At 43.1% G+C, this 21,551-nt stretch overlaps 1 protein-coding gene across 1 annotated transcript in view; it reads right to left on the bottom strand.

The window, feature by feature from the left end:
* SYNE2 (spectrin repeat containing nuclear envelope protein 2) overlaps positions 1-21,551 on the bottom strand; it is a 1,750,628-nt gene that overhangs the window by 1,073,212 nt on the left and 655,865 nt on the right. Inside the window, exons 60-63 of the mRNA XM_086937933.1 lie at positions 20,904-21,185; positions 10,213-10,476; positions 4,195-4,464; positions 2,164-2,355 (exon numbers count right to left, since the gene is read on the bottom strand). Coding sequence (XP_086794059.1) covers positions 2,164-2,355; positions 4,195-4,464; positions 10,213-10,476; positions 20,904-21,185 — 1,008 coding nt within the window. The remainder of the gene's footprint in view (positions 1-2,163; positions 2,356-4,194; positions 4,465-10,212; positions 10,477-20,903; positions 21,186-21,551) is intronic.

Genomic DNA, 21,551 nt, shown 5'->3' on the forward strand with positions numbered 1-21,551 from the left:
GGAAAGTTTTTTTTCTGTCATTTCTTCCTTCCTGCTGACTGATACCTGTATGTTTCCAAAGTTCAGATTTTGTCAGGCAATTAAATAATAGAAGTGTTTAGTGTGTACTACTATTTAGTGGTTGCTTGAACTATGTAAATGAGTGCAATACAAAATTCCAAACAACTACATTGGTATTAACTGCTTTATCCCTTTAGATGTTCTGAAACCGCCCACTGAAGCTGTGTGAATTGGCATAGTAACTATGCTTTCTTCTGTGGGGATGAAAGGCATGAAGGAAGGTACGTAAAATGTTATTGGTAGGTGAATTACAGAGCACTGGCTTAATCTGTATCCTGATTTTATCACTGAGGAAGCCTTCTGTATTACGGTGATGCTCTGCACCGTTGAATATGAAGCAATGTCAATTAGCATTTCACTGATAAGGCCCTTGGCTATGAGCTGTGTAACAAGATGTTGATACTGAAGTATGGGGTATAAGGAGGACAAACAAACAGATCAGATGCTACCGGAAAATGAAAATAAAAATAAAACTCAACCTGGTAAAAATAAAATGGGAAAAATATAACAGAAACTGAAATGAACTAACTGCCTGCAACAATCTACCTAGGGCCTGATTATGACTTTGGAGGTCCTGGAGCGGGGAGACACTAGCCACTCTGCTCCAGGACCGCCAAAGCCTTCCGCACACCGCACACCAGATTACGAGTTAAAATTCGGCAGGCGGTCCTATGGCGGCTGCCCACGGCCCTGCCTTTCAAAGGCTCACAGGACAGAGCCTTAGAAAGGCAGCACAGTGGCCAGCCACAGTGGGTTCCAGTACGACATAGTCTGTAAAGGTCATGCCGTCCTGTAACTGAGGGTGCAAAAAGACAGGGGGCACAATGTGGCCCCCATGCATGCACCCCCATGCACAGGGGCAAAGGGGGGCATTGTAGGGCCCCATTTCTTTCATCACCCCCAGCGGTAACATGGAGGAAAAAACTCCATGACACCGCTGGCAGTGAGGAAAGTCGTAATATGCTAGGCGGTGCCTCAGGGCACCACCAAGCATATTGCAGCCCTCAATTTCCTGGTGTTTGTGGTGTTCTTGTGGCAGACCGACCTCCACAGTTGTAATACTGTGGGTGGGCCTTGCAATGCGGCTTTTGTAGGACCGCCACTGCCCTTAGTGTTCTGTCCCATGCATGCACAGTCTCTAAATATAAGCCAGTGACATATTTCTGCACACTTTAAAGGCCATATATTAGATGGTAAGGTAGGCAGGTGTATCTCAACTAAGCTACTTCAGAGAGCATGCATCACTGCAACTATTGGCATGACATGTCTGAGATTCTGAATAATGAGTTCAGAGGATGTGACAAGACATCAGTAATCTTTTCTATTAGATATGGAGGGAAGAAGGGCACCAAGTGTGTTTGCTGGAGACTAAGTAAGGCAGCAGGACACCACTGTCCTTTTTACGGAAGGACTGTGAATTGTATGCATCATACATCTACTCACAGGGGCAGGTTTGATGTTTTCCAAGGTGGTAATGCCTATGTACTGATCAATTCCAAAAATGTGAGTTAGTGGGAATTCACATAAGTTTTGAAGTTACGTTTCCACTAGGAACACAGACAGAGCTTTATTTCTGCAAATTGCATGACCAAATTTCTACCTGAAATGGGAATAAAGAGGAAACATCCAAGGAAATGGCTAAAGTCCAATTGAAGGGGTGTCTACTAGGGAAAATGTGTTTTTTTTTCTGTTTTTTACTAAAATGGACTTGTATGTTATATACTCGCTTGTAACTACACACACTACACACATGCATTTACTCTTAAAAGGGTTTTCCGAACAAAATGCAATTACTTATTTAATGCAACATTGGGTTTGAAATGCCAAATGATGCTCCTTTGCTCTTCGCTCTGCCAGGCCAGGACATTTTATTTAACATACCCCAGGTATAGAAATGAGAATACCAGGTCTATGTGTTGAAGTAGGGGAGCAAACACAGTGTCAGAACAACAAAACTGAAATCAATTAAAAGCATGCTAAATGTCTTTTGAATTGAATAGTACATGGATTGACAGGCCACCTGTGAACCTTGAATTATGGCTGACAATTTCTTACAAGCTTTTTCTTGGCCTTCAATCATCATTTCAGAAAATGTTGGCTCACCTTTCTTACTGAATCACCCTTCTTCTTTTTATGACTTTTATGGGAAAGTTCTTTCTTTGGTTTCAACTTGAGATCAATGGTTTCCTTTTCAAAGTCATTTACTTCTTGCTCTGCTAAAGATGTAATTTGATTAATTGAATCCTCTGAGGTTATTATTTTCTCAGATGTTCCTTCTTTCGTGCTGATAGACACCTATACATTTGACAAATGAAAAATGAGTTAAATAATCACCCAGTACCTTTTGCATGATACCATACAATGACAGAATGAAAACAAGGAAAGATGATAAATAGGGATGGTGAAAAGAACAATATTATTATATTTTTTGAGAGATTTCTTAAATTACCCACTACTGTACTAATTGGCTGCAATGAGTGGCATAACAGGGCTTAGTTACAATGTGTTTAGTGGTAGAACAATGGAGCAGGTACTTAACAGTTAGTGAACCCCATTCTTTTTGCAATACCTCCCATGCATTTCATTAGGAAGAATGAGTAATGGTGCCTGGCATTGCATAGTGAGAGGCCTGCTTTGTTAATTGAATTGCATGAGCTTTACAACATGATTAGTAAGGAAGTAAAACAAGTTATATAGTATTGGAAGGTATAGCACATAGAAAAACAATCTATGTATGAATACAGTAGTTGAGCTTATGGAATCTTCTGCACAATGTATGTATGTTTCTACAGGAGGCTTACTCATCAAATAAACCCAAGGGCATGGCCAGGCAACGGTTAAAAACCATCCAGTCATTGCCATGATAGTGGCCTTGGTTGTCGCCAACTTCCCAGTTATCCTGTATCACAGGAAGATGGATAGTGGAAGGTGACAGGTATACTTAATACTTTAACAGGTTTTAAGTAAGAACTTCAAGAAGTGGCAGAAACTAGGAATATTTTATAGTGGGGTTGTGGACAACAAGTCACCCGCTGGGCTTGTAAGGCACCTGCTGGGCTTGTATGGAGGAGCAGAACTGGAGCAAAGCAAAGCATCAGACCTGTTGCAAATCAGAGAGATGTTTGTTGGCAGCCAGATAGTAGGTATATTTTACATTTTGGAAACAGCAAAGAGACTAGGGGGGTTTATAAATTGCCAGAAAGAGCAGCAAATAACTGGTATAATTTCTATTAAAGTTGAGTATACCAAAGTACCAAGTACGTTTTCATTGAGAGGACTCTGGGATCAATGCACCAGTCCAGTACGCATGGTATTTTTTTCCACCCTTGGACCTCCTGTGCTGGAGGGAGCCACACAGTGGAAAAAGGTATATCTTGCTAACACACTGACCTTCAAACAACACTGTAAAAGTTATTTAAGTTTGTGACTACCTAGCACTCTTCCATTTATATAGTTTTTTGAATAGTTATTGATCAATTTCAATAACACCCAAATCATTTTCAATCCTATTAAATGGTCTAATGTTTATGAAAACCTTATACATAACTTTAGTAATGTATACACCAACAATTTCATAAACAAAGTGTAATTTGACTACCTTATATGACTGAATGAGTATTGTGTTGTCTAGTTCAATTTGCATTTGATACAACTAATAACCATGATTATTTCAAATATATATATATATATATATATTACATTGAGGGATCTATTTGGCTGAGTAAGAGTTGAGTGGTGGCAGGCCATGCAGCATGTTTTAAACATTGAGGGGAAGGTAGCAGAACTCCAATGTTTCTTTTAACACAGGTGAGATAGCAGCCACAAGGTGTATTTAGTCTTTGAGGAACAGCAGTAGTTGTTGGGAAAGGAAAATTATTAATTATGTTTTTTTGGATTAGGGAGGAAAGGTAGTAAGAAATCAGTGGTGGTGCCACAAATCATTCTGTATTGTTAAGAATAAAGTTCCCTCTTCCAAATCAACCATTAGTATATGTTAATATTGTAGAGTACAATAATGTCCTAGAAGCACTGAAATATATTTACAAACATGTCTCGAATATGTTTTCATTATTTGAGGTCTATATCAACAATGACTTATATTTTGTTCCATTATGTGCTAATAGGCAAGCATACCATATCCTTTTCTTTAGGAATTTTCTGTTGATCATGGGACATATTTTCAGTTGGTTTCAAACTGCTCACTGTAGACACTTTCTTCTTTTTCACAACTTTGCGAGGAAGCCCACTTTTTGGCTTAATTTGCTGATCAAGGCTCCGACTCAAATCTTCCTGTTTACTTGTTTCTAAGTCATTCATAACCATTTCTGCAACTGATGCAGAAGCATCTGTTTTCTCGGAGTGTGAAATCTTCTCTAAAGGTTCTTCTTTCTGAATAGCCGGTACCTGCAAATGTAACCGTTTTTTTTAAAGAATGTGCAAAATCTTTCTTCATTGCAATTCAGATTTCAATGACAGAGAAAACTAGATAATTCATTTGCCATAACATAGAAAAAGGGTTAGCAAAAGCCTGAAGCATAACTGATTACAGCCTGAAGGCTTGAAACGTTCTGTCCATGCACCAAAACTATTGAACTCCTTTCCTCTCAGCATCAGGAACTGTCACAAACATCAGTGGACGAATGTTGCCATAACCTTGAATTGCTCACAGCAGGTACTCATCAGTTAGGTGAACCATTGCAACACATTAGCCCTCTGCCTCATTGCCAGTTCAATGTCTTATCAGTGGGTATGTATTAGAATAAATGTTGCCCTTGGGAGATGCACTACTCACTTGCTTCAACCCTAATTGGAGATCTTCTCTCGCCTCAGCCTTCATTCACATACACACACACACATATATACACACCCACACACATCAACCTCCATAATGCATGCACGAGCAGCCTCCAGATAGTTAACCAACTGCATACCAGCAGCTACTCCATTTAAGTGTGCATTCTGCTCACTGCTTTATTATTGAAGGACATGTGGCCCTCCTGCATGTCACCTTTACATACATGAAGCCAACCACTGCTCTAACACACTGCACAACTTCAAAGCTTTCTCTGACATCCTGTTAGGACATTTGTCCCTTCTGTCTTCCTTCATAGTTTCTCACTTATGTATTTATTTTGTTTTACTGTTACACAATCTCTGTGATTTGACCACAACACCTCTAAAAAAATCCCCCCAAAAACTCCACTCTGTGCTCCTCATATGGGTCACAACAACCAACCTTGATATACATAAGCACAAGCACCGGAATGCTTTGGGTCTGTAGTGAAAGAGCCACTCTTGTGGTTTGGCACCCTATGATGACCTTCAACTACCATCATTTTAACTGACTTTAGTGTGTTATTTTACCCTAGCCTTAATGTAGGACGGTCCTGCATATGCCGGCTTCTCTTCTGTCTTGTAATCTTGCTGTCTTTCAGTCAGAGCTGTCACGAAGTAGAACAGTCTTGCCAAGAGCAGAGTGTGTGGGATGTGCATTTGAAAGCATGAGAGGAGAAAGGTGTGGAATTGACTCTTTGGTTTCGCAGTGCTGTGGGCAATGATGCACACATGTGCTCGGTGTTGTACATTGATGAGTTCTTACTATTGGCTTTGACATGGCCTCACGTCATCTTGTTTTCTGACTTTGCCATGCTTCTGCATGCACACAGTGCTTGCAAGTTGTTTCGGTTAGTGCTTACTGTTTATTGGCTTTGACATGGCCTCATCTCATCTTGTTTTCTGACTTTGCCTGGCTTCTGCGTGCATAGCAGTGCGTGCATGTTGTTTGGGTTAAGTGCTTACTATTGGCTTTGACATGGCCTCATGTCATCTTGTTTTCTGACTTTGCCTTGCTTAATTATGAGTTCTTACTATTGGCTTTGACATGGCGTCATGTCATCTTGTTTTCTGGCTTTGCCTTGCTGTTCACACGTAGCTGCAAAGTAGGGAGGGCAGATTTTTGCTCTTCACTTATTTTTCGCTCCTCACTAACCAGAGTGAACTGGATATTATCTGTAGAATGTGCAACTCTGCCTCGAAGTCAAAATATGGGAGCTTGGCCAGCCTCCGTGTTGGCCTTGACGCAGACTGGTACAGTCAGCTCGTTTTTTCCAATGAAAAGGGGGCGAGGTTTTCTAGAAGCTTCGCCTCACGTTGAGTAATGATCTTTAAGCTGGGAGCTTTCGGGCCAGGTGGAAGCTCACCACAGAATAGACGTATTGCTGTGGAAGTGACGAAACTTGAGTACGGATTGAACTCCTTCCTGGGCTGTTGACAGGCTTCCCCCAGCTTGATTTGGCAAGGGTGATGCAAATTCAATCGCTAAGGTGTTCCTAACCATCTCTTGTATATATTTCTACTCTTTGCTATTTGCACATACTGCATTTTATTTCAGCTGTTCATTTAATTGTTCACTTGATATTTGGGAGTCTGTATTTACTGATATATTTGGCCTACCGTTCTAAACATTGCATTATTAAATTTGTATGTTATTTTAAATGCATCTTGATTTGTTTCCTTGCCTTGCCTAAAGGGAGTGCTGTGTCCCTTCCTCGACTTTAGGAAGTGCTGCTCAAAGTGTATCATTTAAAGGTGCAGTGGTAAATTTGCCTCCCAGATGGGAGTGCAGGGTTTGGGTGTATCCTTTTAGTGAAATGCACATTTATTACAGGCCCACACTTTGTGGGCAATTGCTGGAACAACTATTTGATCTTTGTCTCCCTCTTCAAGCCATAGTAACAGCTATCTGAGGTATCATGTTAATACATCTTTTCCTAACAATAGATCTTGGCTGCTTCACAATCCTGATTAAACCAACAACTAGCACAATAACTTACTACAGAATAGTTTACAGTCCCTTGAAAGTCTGCTTTGGCAGATATGATATGTTCATCTCCCCAACCTCGCTGAGAGCTGAACAGTGATTATTGAAGGCTGCAGGGCAGAGCTCTATTTTGAATGTGTAGATTTTCTGAATGATGACAAACTATGAACACTTGAAATCTTAAAGTAATAGAATTGTGCCAGAAAACACCAGAGTCTTATCAAACAGCAGGTCAGGAGTGAATTGTTACCTTTTCTCCTTGACGCTTAGACACCTAGGTGTGTGGAACATTAGGGCATACACCATGTTGTCAATTGAGTGGAAATTTTGGAGAGTACCAAGAACTTAGGTATGCCTCACTTTGGAACAAGCGGTACAGAGTCTGAAAACTTGATATGTGCAAATTGGTGAGCTGATTTGGATGGATATCGAGTGATAGAAACATTGGGCCTTATTCTCTAAGGCAAATGTACACTTTTGTGAAGGTGTATGATTATTTGCTATTCGCAAAGGTATTTTACTAGTAGTATCATTATGAATGCAGAGCTTCGGCACATCAAAAGATAGGACTGTCCTATCCTTTTAAGTGTGTAGACCCGAAAGTTGTAAAGAAACTATTAGTAAAATACCTTTGTGAATAGCTAACAAGAATAAACACACACAAAAGTGTAAGTTTACAGACAGGCCCTAAGATTTGAATTCTGTTTCTGGTGGCATTTTAAATTTGGGCTAGGGAGGCAGTGAAGGGGAGCTCAGCAGATACTCTTTAGGCTGGACAAGGAATGCCAGTGGGAATGTTTGTTTTGTTTTGAAATACATTCATGGGTGGCAGGAAAGATCCTGGCTGAAATTAATGCATTCTGCTTGACTCGGATTGAACTGATGCAGAGCATATGGCAATAGAATATCATGCTGCATTCGTTACTACATGATACTGAAAAATATTAAATGAGCAAAGAGTGAAAAATAGAAGATATGAGGGGACTAAGATATGGACAGATGAGGATGAAGGACTCAGAATTGTGAAGTAGAGATTGATAGCATGATGAGATAGAAATGGAGTGCAAAAGGATAAAGATTTGCAAGGAACAAACAATGATGAGGCTGGGAAAAGAGAAGTGAGTATGTGGAGACGGAAAAGAGGTGAGGTAATAAATAGATTAGGATATATGAGGGGTAGAGAAGTGCTATATCAGGTATGTTTAAACTTGTGGAAGCAGTCCACATATGATTTGAATGGATAGGGAGGATGGAAATGGATGGTGCAACAAGGTTTGTTCAAAAGACAATCATTGTATAGCAGCAGAATAATAGTCTACTATCCAGCAACCACATCTCCTTCAGCCACACAACCAGACTACAGTGGGCAGACCACAACTGCATCCACTTCAGCTTCAGGAAAACCATAACCAACCACCACCCACATAAGGCCCCCCGAAGATGCTGGGGCAAGATCACCACCGACCAGCTCACCACCTGCCTGAGCCAGAACCCCCCCAGCATCACAATGGACTCCAACGAAGCAGCCCGCAACCTCACACAGTGGCTCACCAACTGCGCCGATGCCCTTGCACCAATGAAGAATGCCCCCAGCAGACCAGGCAGCAACAAAGCCTTGTGGTTCACCAACGACCTCAAAATCTCCAAGAAATCCTGCCGTACGCTCGAGAAAGCCTGGCGCAACAACCAATCTGCAGAAAACATGACAGCCCTCAAGAACGCCACCCGCAAACACCACCAGCTGATCCGCACCACCAAAAAGACGGCATTCGAAGAAGGGCTGGATAACAACACCCACAACAGCAAGGAACTCTTCAGCATCGTCAAAGAACTCTCCAACCCAAGAGCCAGCAACAACGATATCACGCCCTCGCAAGACTTCTGCGACTCACTTGCCTCATTCTTCCACCGCAAGATCGCCGACATACACAACAGCTTCGGCGCCCACACCACGCTCCCATCCACTGAACCAACACCCCCTACCACCACCCTCCGCACTTGGACCCCTGTCAGCACTGAAGATACCACCCACGTGATGAACACCATCCACTCTGGCTTCCCAGCCGACACCTGTCCACACCACATCTACAACAAAGCCGACTCCATCATCGCACCCCAACTCCGGAACATCCTTAACTCCTCCTTTGCATCCGCCACCTTCCCAGAAAGCTGGAAACATGCGGAGATCAGCGCCCTCCTGAAGAAGCCCACCGCGGACCCCACGGACCTCAAGAACTTCCGCTCCATCTTGCTCCTCCCGTTCCCCACCAAAGTCATCGAGAAGATCGTCAACAAACAACTAACCGCCTTCCTTGAGACAAACGACTCCCTCGACCCATCACAGTCAGGTTTCCGAGCAAACCACAGCACCGAGACTGCCCTCATCGCAGCTACCGACGACATCAGGTCCATGCTCGACAACGGGGAAACGGCTGCCCTCATCCTCCTCGACCTCTCGGCCGCCTTCGACACTGTCTGCCACCGCACCCTAACTACACACCTCCACCATGCCGGCATCCAGGGAAAAGCCCTGGAATGGATCACCTCCTTCCTCAGCCCCACCCTCTTCAACGTCTACATGAGCCCCCTCGCAGCCATCGCACACCAACACAACCTCAACATCATCTCCTACGCTGACGACACCCAGCTGATTCTCTCCCTCACCAACGACCCCGCCACCGCCAGAGCCAGCCTCCAGGAAGGAATGAAAGACGTAGCGGAATGGATGAAGCTCAGCCGTCTGAAGCTGAACTCGGACAAGACGGAAGTCCTCATCTTCGGACCATCCTCCTCCGCCTGGTAAGACTCCTGGTGGCCCCCTGCACTGGCTCCACGTCAGCAAGAGGATCACGTTCAGGCTCCTCACCCACGCACACAAAGCCCTCCACGACATGGGCCCCACATACCTCAACAACCACCTCACGATCTACACACCCACCCGCCAGCTCCGATCCGCCAGCCTCACACTCGCCACTGTCCCACAGATTCGCAGAACCACCACCAGTGGAAGATCCTTCACCTACCTAGTGGCCTAGACATGGAACTCCCTCCCCACCCACCAAAGGCTGACCCAGGACTATCTCTCCTTCAGGAAGCAACTCAAGACCTGGCTCTTCGAGCAGTAGCAGCACCCCCCTCCCAGCGCCTTGAGACTCTAGCGGGTGAGCAGCACGCTCTACAAATTGATTGATTGATTGATATAATAATAAAAAGAAAAATCCAGAAATCTCTTTGACCTTTCGAAGACATGCACATAAACAGTCACAAAACTCCGCAATGACTTATCACACAATGAATAAGTACTATTGGCATACTATATCACAAAAAAATACCTGAACAAGTCTACTGGGCATGTTTTCATGAGCATCAATCACTGTTTCAGCAGCTGACACCGCTTCCACTGCAACTTCCTTCACTTTAGGCTCTTCATGAGTAATTTCAAGTTTTGCTGCTATGGGTCTCTGGTCCACTTCTTGCTGTTTAAGTGTTTCAGTAGTAATCTCAATCATTTCCTGAACTTCTGAAGGAGTGTCATATTTAGCCAATTTCTCTGATGGTAAAATCTCAGATTTTTCTTGTTTCTCGCTAACATGGATCTGCAATGTTTCCAAAGTCACAAAGAGTTATGGAAATACTTTCTGTATCCTATGATAGAAGATAATGGCATATTCAACTTTTTAAATCAATGTAAGACAGCGCTTTAAAAGATGTTGACAAATTCATCACTTCTTTTTTTACTATTTACTGAAAGAACTAATCCTGCGGAAAAACCTAGAACCGGGCTGTGAGCCCAAACTCACTACCACCATTTTTTATAAAGTGGCTCAAAGTTGTCAGGTGTCTTGCTCAGTGTGCGAAGGGGCCATGACTCTTGCCTATCTTGAGTCATGGATCAAGGCCTCTCTCCACACACAAATAGGCGCTAAATTTGGTACTCATATGCCGTAAGCAGGCATGGCCTAGCCATACCAATTTGTATGCAGTTCCATAAATAAGAAAACACGTCAAGAAGAAGGGGTGGGGGTTAAAATAAAGGTGTGGTTTCCCATTTTAGCTCCATGGGGACATTTTGCTTATTACGACAGCAAAAAAACACTGAATGGATTTATCCAAAATACGGCACGGATGTAGAAATGTAATCAGAAAATATGCACTTTATAAAAGTAAGCATTTTATAACTTGGAATAACTATTTTCAGTAGTTTTGAAATATGAGCAGTTAAGAAAGGAGTCAGGTGGGCTAAAAAATATATATACATGTTTTAAACTATAACAGCTGAAAAGATTTATGTTGATTTGCTAGGAATTGTTTGCCGAGTATGCATGAAACATGTCAGACACTTAGCATACTATATTAAAACAGGTATAGTTTCTTCGGGTGGAGGGAAAAAAACTGTGTGATAAATTCCCACAAAATGTGGCAGATATTTAGAAGGATGCATTTTCTATGAGTTTACATTGATATTTTTCTTTTCTGATTAATACCTATGCCACTGTTTGTCAAATGTGCATAAAATGTGGCATGCAGTAAGCAAGTTGTACACAGTACAGATGTTTCAGATATTATGCAGATCAAGTGGGTGGGGGCGGTATTAAAGGGAGATTAAACAAATTGCTAACATCTTTGGCAGCTGCGATACGCCCATAAGACTAACCCATGCAAAACATCTTCCACATTTCCTGTGAATCTGTTAAAGGATGCCTCAGTTAGTAGCATTTGAATTGAAGGATTTCCCGCAGATTTGTCCGGGGATACCAAACTTATTAAGAAAACAAAAATATATTTTTAATATACACTCTGACCTAATCTATCACCAGGTTGTAATACATATTTATGCCATGGCAGCGAAAATTAAGGTGGCACAATAACATGTGTTATTTAGAACAGCTAAACCAGTAAACCCAAACTCACACATTCATAACTACAGTGTAGTGCTAAAATTCCAGTTTATTACCACAATAAAGCAAACATGCCATTAAAAAAGGAAAAGATTACTTACCATGTAACAATCTGTTCGTAGCTTGTAGTTCTATACATTCACATGCTCCACATACTCCTGCGCAGGTGTTTGCAAGTTGCAATTTCAAAGACGTTTCAAGTCACTAAGGGCCAAATTTATCAAAGGATTGCATTGTCCTTGTCTCACACAAATCCTAAATCAGATTCACCAAGCCTTGCACGGCCACCATGCATGGCCCTGCGTTGCTTGGAACATCTGGAGTAATGCAAGGCAGCGCAAGTCGTTGGCTAGCGTTACTCTTTGAAAGGAATTTTTAGAAAAAACAGACGTCCGAAGTCGGTGGACAGTGAGGATGGTGTCTTATTTTAGTGTTGGACAGATGGGCATCACAATTGTAGACTATAATAATTGTCGATAAGCGAGGGGCGTAAATTCCATGGGAAAGGCAAAGAGTACACACTTATGTAATTACTTATCCCTATGGGGAAAGTTGCGCATTTATAGTTTGTGGAGTAGACACGGGTAAATGACAGATTCTTAAGAAGTTGCTTCAGTTACCTTCAACCAATATTGCTAATTTAATTATAACATTATGACAAGCATAAAAAAAGTTTTGGGATTAAAAGCATATCACCACATATGTTTGGTAACAATATATAAATTTTATTACACTTTATCCATTTACAAAATACCTTAAAAACCACTTTAAAAACATTTAGCAATAAGCATGATCATCACAATATCTTTGGTAAAATATCAATATAAGCACAGAATCAAAAGGTCCTTTTGATTCTGTGCTTATATTGATATTTTCCCCACCGTCCTCTATGATTTAGAGTGGGGTCCTCCTTATTGTTTTTCACTCTTTGAAAGGAAGGCATTACATAGGTGGAGAGTGTGTGTTTGCACAAATCCACCCATGTATTTTGGCGCATTCCTACATTTACCAAGACAGGTAAACCTGGAAATGTGTAACAATGCTGTACTATCTCCTTGTTTTATCCTCTTTCTAAGAGTTCGGAATTCTGCAGCACACTTAGAAAGAGGAAAAAGCCTCAAAGGATTAATTTTGTGCAGGAAAGTGTGTCTTCCTGCACAAAAGCAACACTGTCTGCAACACAGGCACCTTTGCATCCTGGTGCAAGAATCCTGTGTTGGCACTAGGTAGTAATAAGTGGGCAGCACAGAGAGAGAGCTGAAATGTGCCATATTTTAGTAAATATTTAGTAAATATAATAGTAAATATCTAAATTTGACCCAGAGCAGCAAGTTGTCTATCTGAGTTGCAATGCATCACTAAAAATGGATGTGGGCCCAACTCCTTGTGACTCCACCATCAGTCCACAATGCTCTAGGAACAAAACTCCTCCTCAATAAGTTTTTCCCCAGTGGATGAGTGATGTTAGTGGAGTGTAGTGACATAAGACAGAAAACAAGTACTGAGCATAGTGTACATTTAGAAGTGTAAAACATCATTGATCATAGCTCGCACCTGGGAAGAAGGGTAGTCACTTATAAATAGACAGCAAAACAAGCGACAGATAGATTACATAGTAAGCAACCTTTTCCATTTGCAGCATGTGTAGCTGTAGATACACATGTTCTGCGTAGACTATAAAGTAGTTCGTCCTCTAAGCAGTGGCTAATGAGCATATGATGCAGGTCTTTAGAACAACAACTTAAAGGTGATGGATGGAATGCTTGAATTAATCTCAGCCACTGGCTACCGGTCCATCTCTTCTTGCCCACCACGCCACCTCTATTTGGACCTAGCCATATGCCAATCAGTCATGACGCTGCTCAAATGGGCACAGTACTCCAAGAACTGAAAGACTTGCAACCCAGGGGTGGTTTTGCCCTTATTAGGGCTCCTCAGTTAGGTACAATTTGAGTCCAGTGGTGCAATGAGCATCGGATCCATGCAGAGGCATACCTGTCGCCCTTAGGGCATTAACAGCAACAACAGCAAAGTGATGGATTAAATGCTTGATTGAATCTCAGACACTGGCACATCGCTAAGAGCTGCATCCTAGTCCATCTGCTGAGATTAAGAAACAGAGCAATTGCAAGTAAATGAGATTAATTCAAGCATTCCATCCATAACCTTTTGGATGCTTTTAACAAAGCCATCTAAAGTCTGCTGAAAGGCCTTCTTCTCCACACTGTAGTGTTTAGTGAACGTGTGTAGTGTTAACCAAGGAGCTGCTTAACAAGTTTTAGTATGTTACTAAAAAAGGCTATGGTAGCTGCCTTTTTGCAAGCAGAATGTTTCGCAGGTGTCATGTGTATGTAACATACATGTAGCATTTGTCATATATTTCAGTATACACTAAACTATCTATTTGGGCTTACCAGCTTTGGAAATGGGACTTCCTTAGTAGGGCTCAGCAAAAGTGACAAATAACTGCTTTGTCTTGCGAATGGGCTTCGTACTCTCAATATCAAACATGAGCGCCCTCTTGAGTGTGCTCTTTCTTCCCTAGTATCTGGCTATGGGAAGAAGATGGGCAAGACATGAAAAGAGGAAGCCACCTTGAGCAGGAATTAGTGGAGGTGTCCTCAAAACCACCCTATCTCTATGTCAACTTAGATGAATGGTTGCTCTATATTTAAGGCTGGCAACTTACTAATTGTTCTAAAGAAATGTCATTGTAACCCACTACTTTCCAGGATAAGACTTGCATGTCGCCTGAGTGCAGCTGTTGTAAGGGAGGACCCATTAGTCTCATGAGAAATGCATTGACATTTCAAGTTGGAGTGGGAGGCGTTCTTACAGTAATCACACTTTTAAGGCCCTCCATAAAGGCCTTGATTAGAACTATCTTAAAAAGAGATTACTGTTGCCTGTTTTGCATGTATGCTGCCACTGCAGCCAAGTGTAGACAGACAGAAGCATATGCCACACATCTGGTTTGCAGTGAAGTAAATAACAAATTATATCTTGACCAGAGGATTTGAGAGGAACTATTTGTTTACCAATACAACTGAGAACACATTTCTTACACTTAAAAGCATAGCCGGCCTGTGTGGCGGAATTACAAGGCTCATGCAGGATTTGTATGCAATCCTCTGGGAGTAATCATATTTTAAGACCTCCGGAGCCAGATTGCTAGATTCAAACAGCTTAGGTCTAAATGTCTGAGGTGACACTGATGCTAATATTTGGCCTCCGCAGTTTTTTATACATGCAGATACACCAACATTTCCAGCAGCATTGAATACCAAGCATGATTCACCCTAGTTGGGGCAACTAGAATGAAGCTCATAGACAAATGCCTAATTTCCCTCACAGCGTATGACATCAGGGGAAGTGGTGAAAAAGTGGAAGCTAATGTCCCAGACCACTTCATCCATAATGCATTTCCAATGGACCATGGGTGCGAGTACCTGGAGGCAAAGTTTTGGCAGTTTGAGTTTTGCACCGTGGCAAACAGATCGATGGTGCAGGTGTCATATTGGTACCTTTTGCAGCCCTTAGGGATTCATCTACCATTTGTGGACTTGTAGTAGGTCTGCAAAGTAATTGTCACACCTGTGCAGACACTCTGCCAGGGGCTCAATGTGATTCGGAATAGCTCAATGCCAGATCTTCTATGCTAGTGATGACAGCTGGGGTTCTAGTTGGGGCGAGTGAGTACACCCTATGCTTTGGGATGTAGTACATTGCTGTCATGTTGTTGGTGTTGATAAGGACTATTTTGCCTCAAATTAAGCTGTATAAGGCTCTGAGTGCTAGACTGATTGTCATACATTCCTAGTACTTCATTTTCTATCTCTGCTATTGTAGCATTCAGGTGCCCTGCACAGTTATAAAGTTGAGGTGTGCTCCCCGCCCCATGAGTAACACATCTGCATAATGGTGACCTGCAGAAGTGGGTTGAGAAAAGTTCAGCCAGCAATAAATTGTGATCCCAATATATGAATGTGACCTCCGCTTGTGATCATTGCCTGTCTCATCACTCTTGCAAGGGTCCCATGTGTACAGCCTTGAACGCAAAGCACTAATGCAATGCATGAAACTACCATCCACAAAGGTTTCATTATCATGAAAGTATGTTCTGTCTGATAAAAAGAGGAACAGCTGTTGGAATGCCAATACCTTTGCTTAGTTGTGGGGTAGGATTTACCCATGACAGCATTTAGAATAGACCCTAGAAATGGCTCAATCTGCTGTGGCTGGAGCTGGACATTTTTAGGATTGATGGTGAAGCCGAACCTGTGCAACAAAAATACGTCTGAATGTTTGCTAAGCATTGTTTTTGCTGCTGCTCGTTATCAGCACATTATTTAAGCAACAAAAGATGTCAATAGGATTCCTGCATAGGTGCACTACTACCAGCAATAGATACATGGAAAACCCCCTGGTGCTGTAGTGACTCCAGTACGACAAAGAACAGGAAGAGGTGATATGTTGGATGTGTGGAATGTGGATCAATGAGTTCATAGGCTGCCATGTAGTCCCCCATGTGGAGCAACAGGATGACATCTTGTGGGGTGGTCAAATGAAAGTGCTCTGACAGGACGCATCGGTTCAGGGGTCTAAGATATGGGACAGGCAGCAGAGTTCCATTCTTTTTGCTGAAAAGTACAGGGATTCGGCTCCTTTCGCCATGCTGATAAAGGGGAACCAGTTTGATGGCTCCTTTGCCAAGGACTCTACTTCTTGTAGCAGTCACAGATGTTCTTGTATGAGTACATGACGTGACGTTGTAGTGGCAAGGTGTGAACTCTCTGCAGTATTCCTGTTGAACCACTTAGATCACACAATAGTCGAAGGTTATCGGTTACTATTCTGGATGGAAAAACCCTAATCTTTCCAGGACAGATATTCTGTGCTGCTTAGAGGCAGAGGGGCCAGTGCAGGGGATACCTGTTGACTTGCCTCATCTGTTACTATGGTGTCCACCCTGCTGAAGGACTCTGATCCTTGTGTATCCCTAAATAACTTCTGCTGGTGATACCCTTGCCACTAGGTGAGGGTAGATAACTTGGAATCTTCTCTCCTCTATTGTTTCTGGAAGGTAGACCTAGGTGTTGTAGTCTGCAGTGCTTCCACAGACGTCTTAGTGCCCATTTGATTTTTTTCCAGTATTGTATCGATGTGAGAGACAAACAGATGTTTCTCATCAAATCGCACAATTATCAGCCGTTGTTCCGCCTCAAGTCTAAAATCTGAGACTCTGAGCCAGGAATGGCACCTTACCAGGATGCAGGTATTAATATCTCTCAAGGTGGTATGAGCAGACCCCTGCACTCATTTGATGTTTACATTCAATATGGCTTTTCATTCAACAACCAGCCCATGACCCCTCTTACAGTAGGCTTCTGGGATGTGTTAAACTAACTGATCCCTCTCCTGCTAGTGATGATGATCATGCCTGAACAGCGTCTGACAGAACCAGCAATTCTGCTCTTTGTGGCCACTCCCACAGCCACCCACTTTCCAGCTGCATTAATCTTCTTCCTCTCCTTTGCTGGAGGAGAAGTATCCCCTCTCACCTGAGCTGAAGCCCTCTTTTATGCAGGATACATGACCAGTGAGTCAGAGAGCTGCTCTAATGTGATCTGGCATCCGAGACCTGTTTTGGAGCCAATCTAGAGGTAGGGTTCAGCATTGGCTTTGAAATGGATTTTATTCTTAGGCTGGGTTCTGAAGACCTTGGGGGTCAAGGTGGCGTAAATAGGTCATGATGCTTGATGGTCCTGATAGGCCGCTTGCTCTGGGTGAAAGGGATTCCTGGAGGCCAAGAGGTATCGGCACCTTGAGCAATACCAGAAGGTTAGTCTACAAGAGAGAGGTGGCCCACAAAGGAGTCCAAGTCCACATCAGTTTTCACAGGATTTTGAAAGTGGTAACACACTCAAGAAAACTCTGGACCTATTGAGTTTTCGAACAGTAAAGTATTTGAAGGGGATGATGAGTGTGTTAGGCATTACATCGTAGTGTCCTTAGGCTCAATCCCGTATTATTTGAATGCAATCAAAGGAGTCCTTGTTTTGTAGAAAAATTGCTTTATTAGTGTGGATAAAAGCGTGAACAGCCGACACGTGTTTCGCCCCTGTGGCGAATTGCGCCAGGGCTTTTTCAAGGCTATTTACAAAGTTATCAATTCTGTAAGTTTCTTCATTTTGTACACATTATATTTCAACATTTGATCCGGTTGATAAATTTAATGGGGTTGAATCCCTGGCGTGCTCCTGAGAGTCTCCCGTTGCTCCTACCGCGTTCACGAATGTAAATGTAAATGTAAATGTAAATGTAAATGTAAATGTATAGGCATTTATATAGCGCACTACTTACCCGTAGGGTCCCAAGGCGCTTCGACCGCTGCGAAACCCTTCCTGGCTTCCCTGAGAGATGGTCCCTTAATGGGTATCTCCAGGGTGAGACCAGGCATCCCCGGCGGTCTGGTGGGGCCGTTAGTGAAGATGAGGCAAGCTAATGCCCAGAGTTGCCGAGTGTGATCGCTGATCAGAGTGGGCACCGAGGCGAGAGAATTATCGAGTCCGCTGACCCTGGTCCAGAAACCTGCCGCGCCGGGAATCGAACCCTGGTCCCGGGCCGTCCTCTGCTCTCGGGTCTGCCGCCTCTAACCAGTGAGCCACACTACTTCAATGTGACAAACTGGCCACATTTGTTGACCAAAAAATCCAAAATATCCTACAAAAACTTCCCCCCCTTTCCAACACGGATCATCCTCCGGTAGCGGCAGAACAGACCAACGCGCTTAACACAGGACTCGATTCTTTCAACCTCATAAGCCCCGACACTCTGGCGCCTATTCTCCAGTCACTTAAAAGTGGCTCACCTTCAGACCCAGCCCCAGTAAAAATCTTAAAACTGGTAACACCGACCATTCTCGAACCACTGGTAAACGTAATCAATGCCTCTTTGACCAACGGAACGGTTCCCCCCAGCTGGAAGAAGGCGAAGGTTAGGGCTCTACTAAAAAAACCGAATCTGGACCCCCTCAATCTTTCCAACTTCAGGCCAATCTCTCTCCTCCCATGCACCAGCAAAATAACAGAAAAATTCATAAACTCTCAGCTACCCAACTATCTCGAGACCAACGAACTACTCAGATCCTCACAGACAGGCTTCCGCCCTGGTCAGGGCACTGAAACCACGATGCTGACAGTGGTCGAGGAGGCCAAGAAGATCATGGATACAGGAGGATCAGTGGCAGTGATCCTCCTGGACCTAAGCGCGGCCTTCGACACGGTCAACCATCAGATCCTGGCCCAGCGACTTAGCGATCTTGGGATTTCAGGCCTCGCCTTATCCTGGCTGAAATCATTTCTGCAAGACCGCTCATTCCAGGTCATAGAGGTCAACTATTCATCCAAAGAGACCCATGTACGTTGTGGAGTGCCCCAGGGCTCTTCTTTGAGCCCTACACTCTTCAACGTATATATGTCCCGTCCCCCCTGGAACAGATAGTTGCCCCACACGGGATAAAACTCCTAACATACGCAGACGATACGCAACTGGTGGTCTCCCTCACCCAGCAAAAAAACTCCAACATAGACCTCTATTCCTGCCTGACTGACATTGTCAGCTGGATGGACAGATCCCACTTAAAGCTCAACGGCGACAAGACGGAGATCATGGTGATGGGTAATCAAGCCCACCTCCTCACAGACTCCCTCTGGCCCCCTTGCATGGGTAAACCTCCAACCCCCAAGCCCGAGATTAAAAGCCTCGGTCTATGGCTGGACAAAAGCCTTACCATGCAAACCCAAGCAAGAAAAACTGCCGGAGGCTGCTTTGGCCTCCTGCGATCCACTCGAAAAATCCTACCTCTACTCCCTTTCCAATCAAGGAAACTTTTGATACAGGGTCTCATCCTATCAAGGTTGGATTATGGCAATGCATTCTACCTTGCTGCACCTCTAAAAGTCACAACCAAACTTCAGGTAGTTCAAAATGCCGCCGCCAGGATCCTGACCAACACCAGGAACCGCTGCTCAGCCAAACCAGCCCTGCGTGCACTGCACTGGCTACCCATCATGGAAAGAGTGCAGTTCAAGTCACTCTGCCTCACAAACAAAATTCTGAATGGGAAAGCCCCCCCCCATACTCAGAGATCTGATTACTCCCTATACCACCTCCAGACCCCTTCGATCATCCAATGCCAACCTTACTAAACTACCCAAGATCTCTCGAGCACGATCAGGAGGCCGGCGCTTTTCTTACAATGCGTCCAAAATGTGGAATTCCCTCCCTCCTGACCTCCGTGCCCAACCTAATCTTTTGGCATTCCATAAATCCTTAAAGACATGGCTGTTCCCGTGAACTTCTCTCCCTCTCTTTTCATCAGTACTTGTTCAGCGCTGGGACGCTCACGGGCAGCTATGCGCTCTAGAAATCCGATAAAAAATTTTTTTTAAAGTCTACATGGTCACTGTCCTACAAAGTTCTTCATTTTAGTAATCAGTCGCACCAAGGGTTGCGGAGAATTCCAAATCAGTTCCAGAGCTGGCAATAGAATAGAAGTAGAAAAAAACATGGTGGAGCCTTTGTCCTCGTACCTTGTGGGCTGAGGGTGGAGCCTCAAGGAGTCTTGAAGGAAAACACCTAGCAAAGGTTGCCACCAAACACTAGATGGCAGGTGTATGCAAGGCATATGTTTGCATACACATGCAACGAACATAGTGTTTTCTGCCCTACAGATTGTATGTAACAATAATTGTACACATGTAAACATCTGCCTTACCAGTCACAAGGTTGTGTCAATGTGATTGTCCTTATTGCACAAATGTAACCCCTTTCATCGTAGCATTTATATCTCTCTCTATCGCTCGCTCTCTCTCTCTCTCTCTCTCTCTCTCTCTCTCTCTCTCTCTCTCTCTCTCTCTATCTTTCTCCGTTATATAGCAAATCCAGCGGAGTATCAGAGTTAAATAACCGTCTTACCATTTAAATGTACCTTGCAAAATAATCACAAAGAATTTTGAATTTGTTGATATGCAATAAATACCCTCAGGAATTGTATGCTATCTATACATTGATGGTTACCATATTTGGACATATAGCCAGTTTCGATTATTTCCCAAGCTGACCTTGAATGTTCTGCTGGCCATTTCTTCTTGAGCATCAGTTGTTGTTCCACAACTAGCTGGCTCCACCTCATCCAATGAAAAGTCATTCTCCCAAGGTTCGTGTTGAGCAATTTCCTGTACTGCTTTGATGGAAAACTCAAATTGGTCATCCATGTCTCCTGGTTTAATTATTTTAGTATCAACTCCAATTACTCCTTGAACCTCCGAAGGGGCTTCTTGTTCAGCTGATTCCTCTGAGGGTATAAGCTTGCCTGATGTTTCTTCATTCATGCTGACAGAGACCTGTAGTGTTTCCAAAAAGTCACCAGTTATTCGGTAAGAGTACAGTAGCTGCCTTTTTATTTACTACATAAAATGGAGATCTCACTTTTTAAAAGAATGTTGCACAAAGCTAACAACTGTATTGTGAAACATATTAATTATAGGTATCAACAGAGTCCCACAGAATGGGTGACTGTGAGACCAACTCATCTCCTGTCTTTTGTAAAAAAGCATCTAGACACATCTGCCTGCAACAGGCATTTGAAATGTAATGAAAGTACCACTAAGAGGCATAAAATCCAAACACTTTATGGAATTTTAACATGTAGTCAATAAATATATAGCTTATAAGGAGGGGTTATGGATTATCATTGTTAAGTGTGGGCA

This window comes from Lissotriton vulgaris, chromosome 9 (assembly GCF_964263255.1).
Source record: "Lissotriton vulgaris chromosome 9, aLisVul1.2, whole genome shotgun sequence".
NCBI classification, from domain to species: Eukaryota; Metazoa; Chordata; class Amphibia; order Caudata; family Salamandridae; genus Lissotriton; species Lissotriton vulgaris.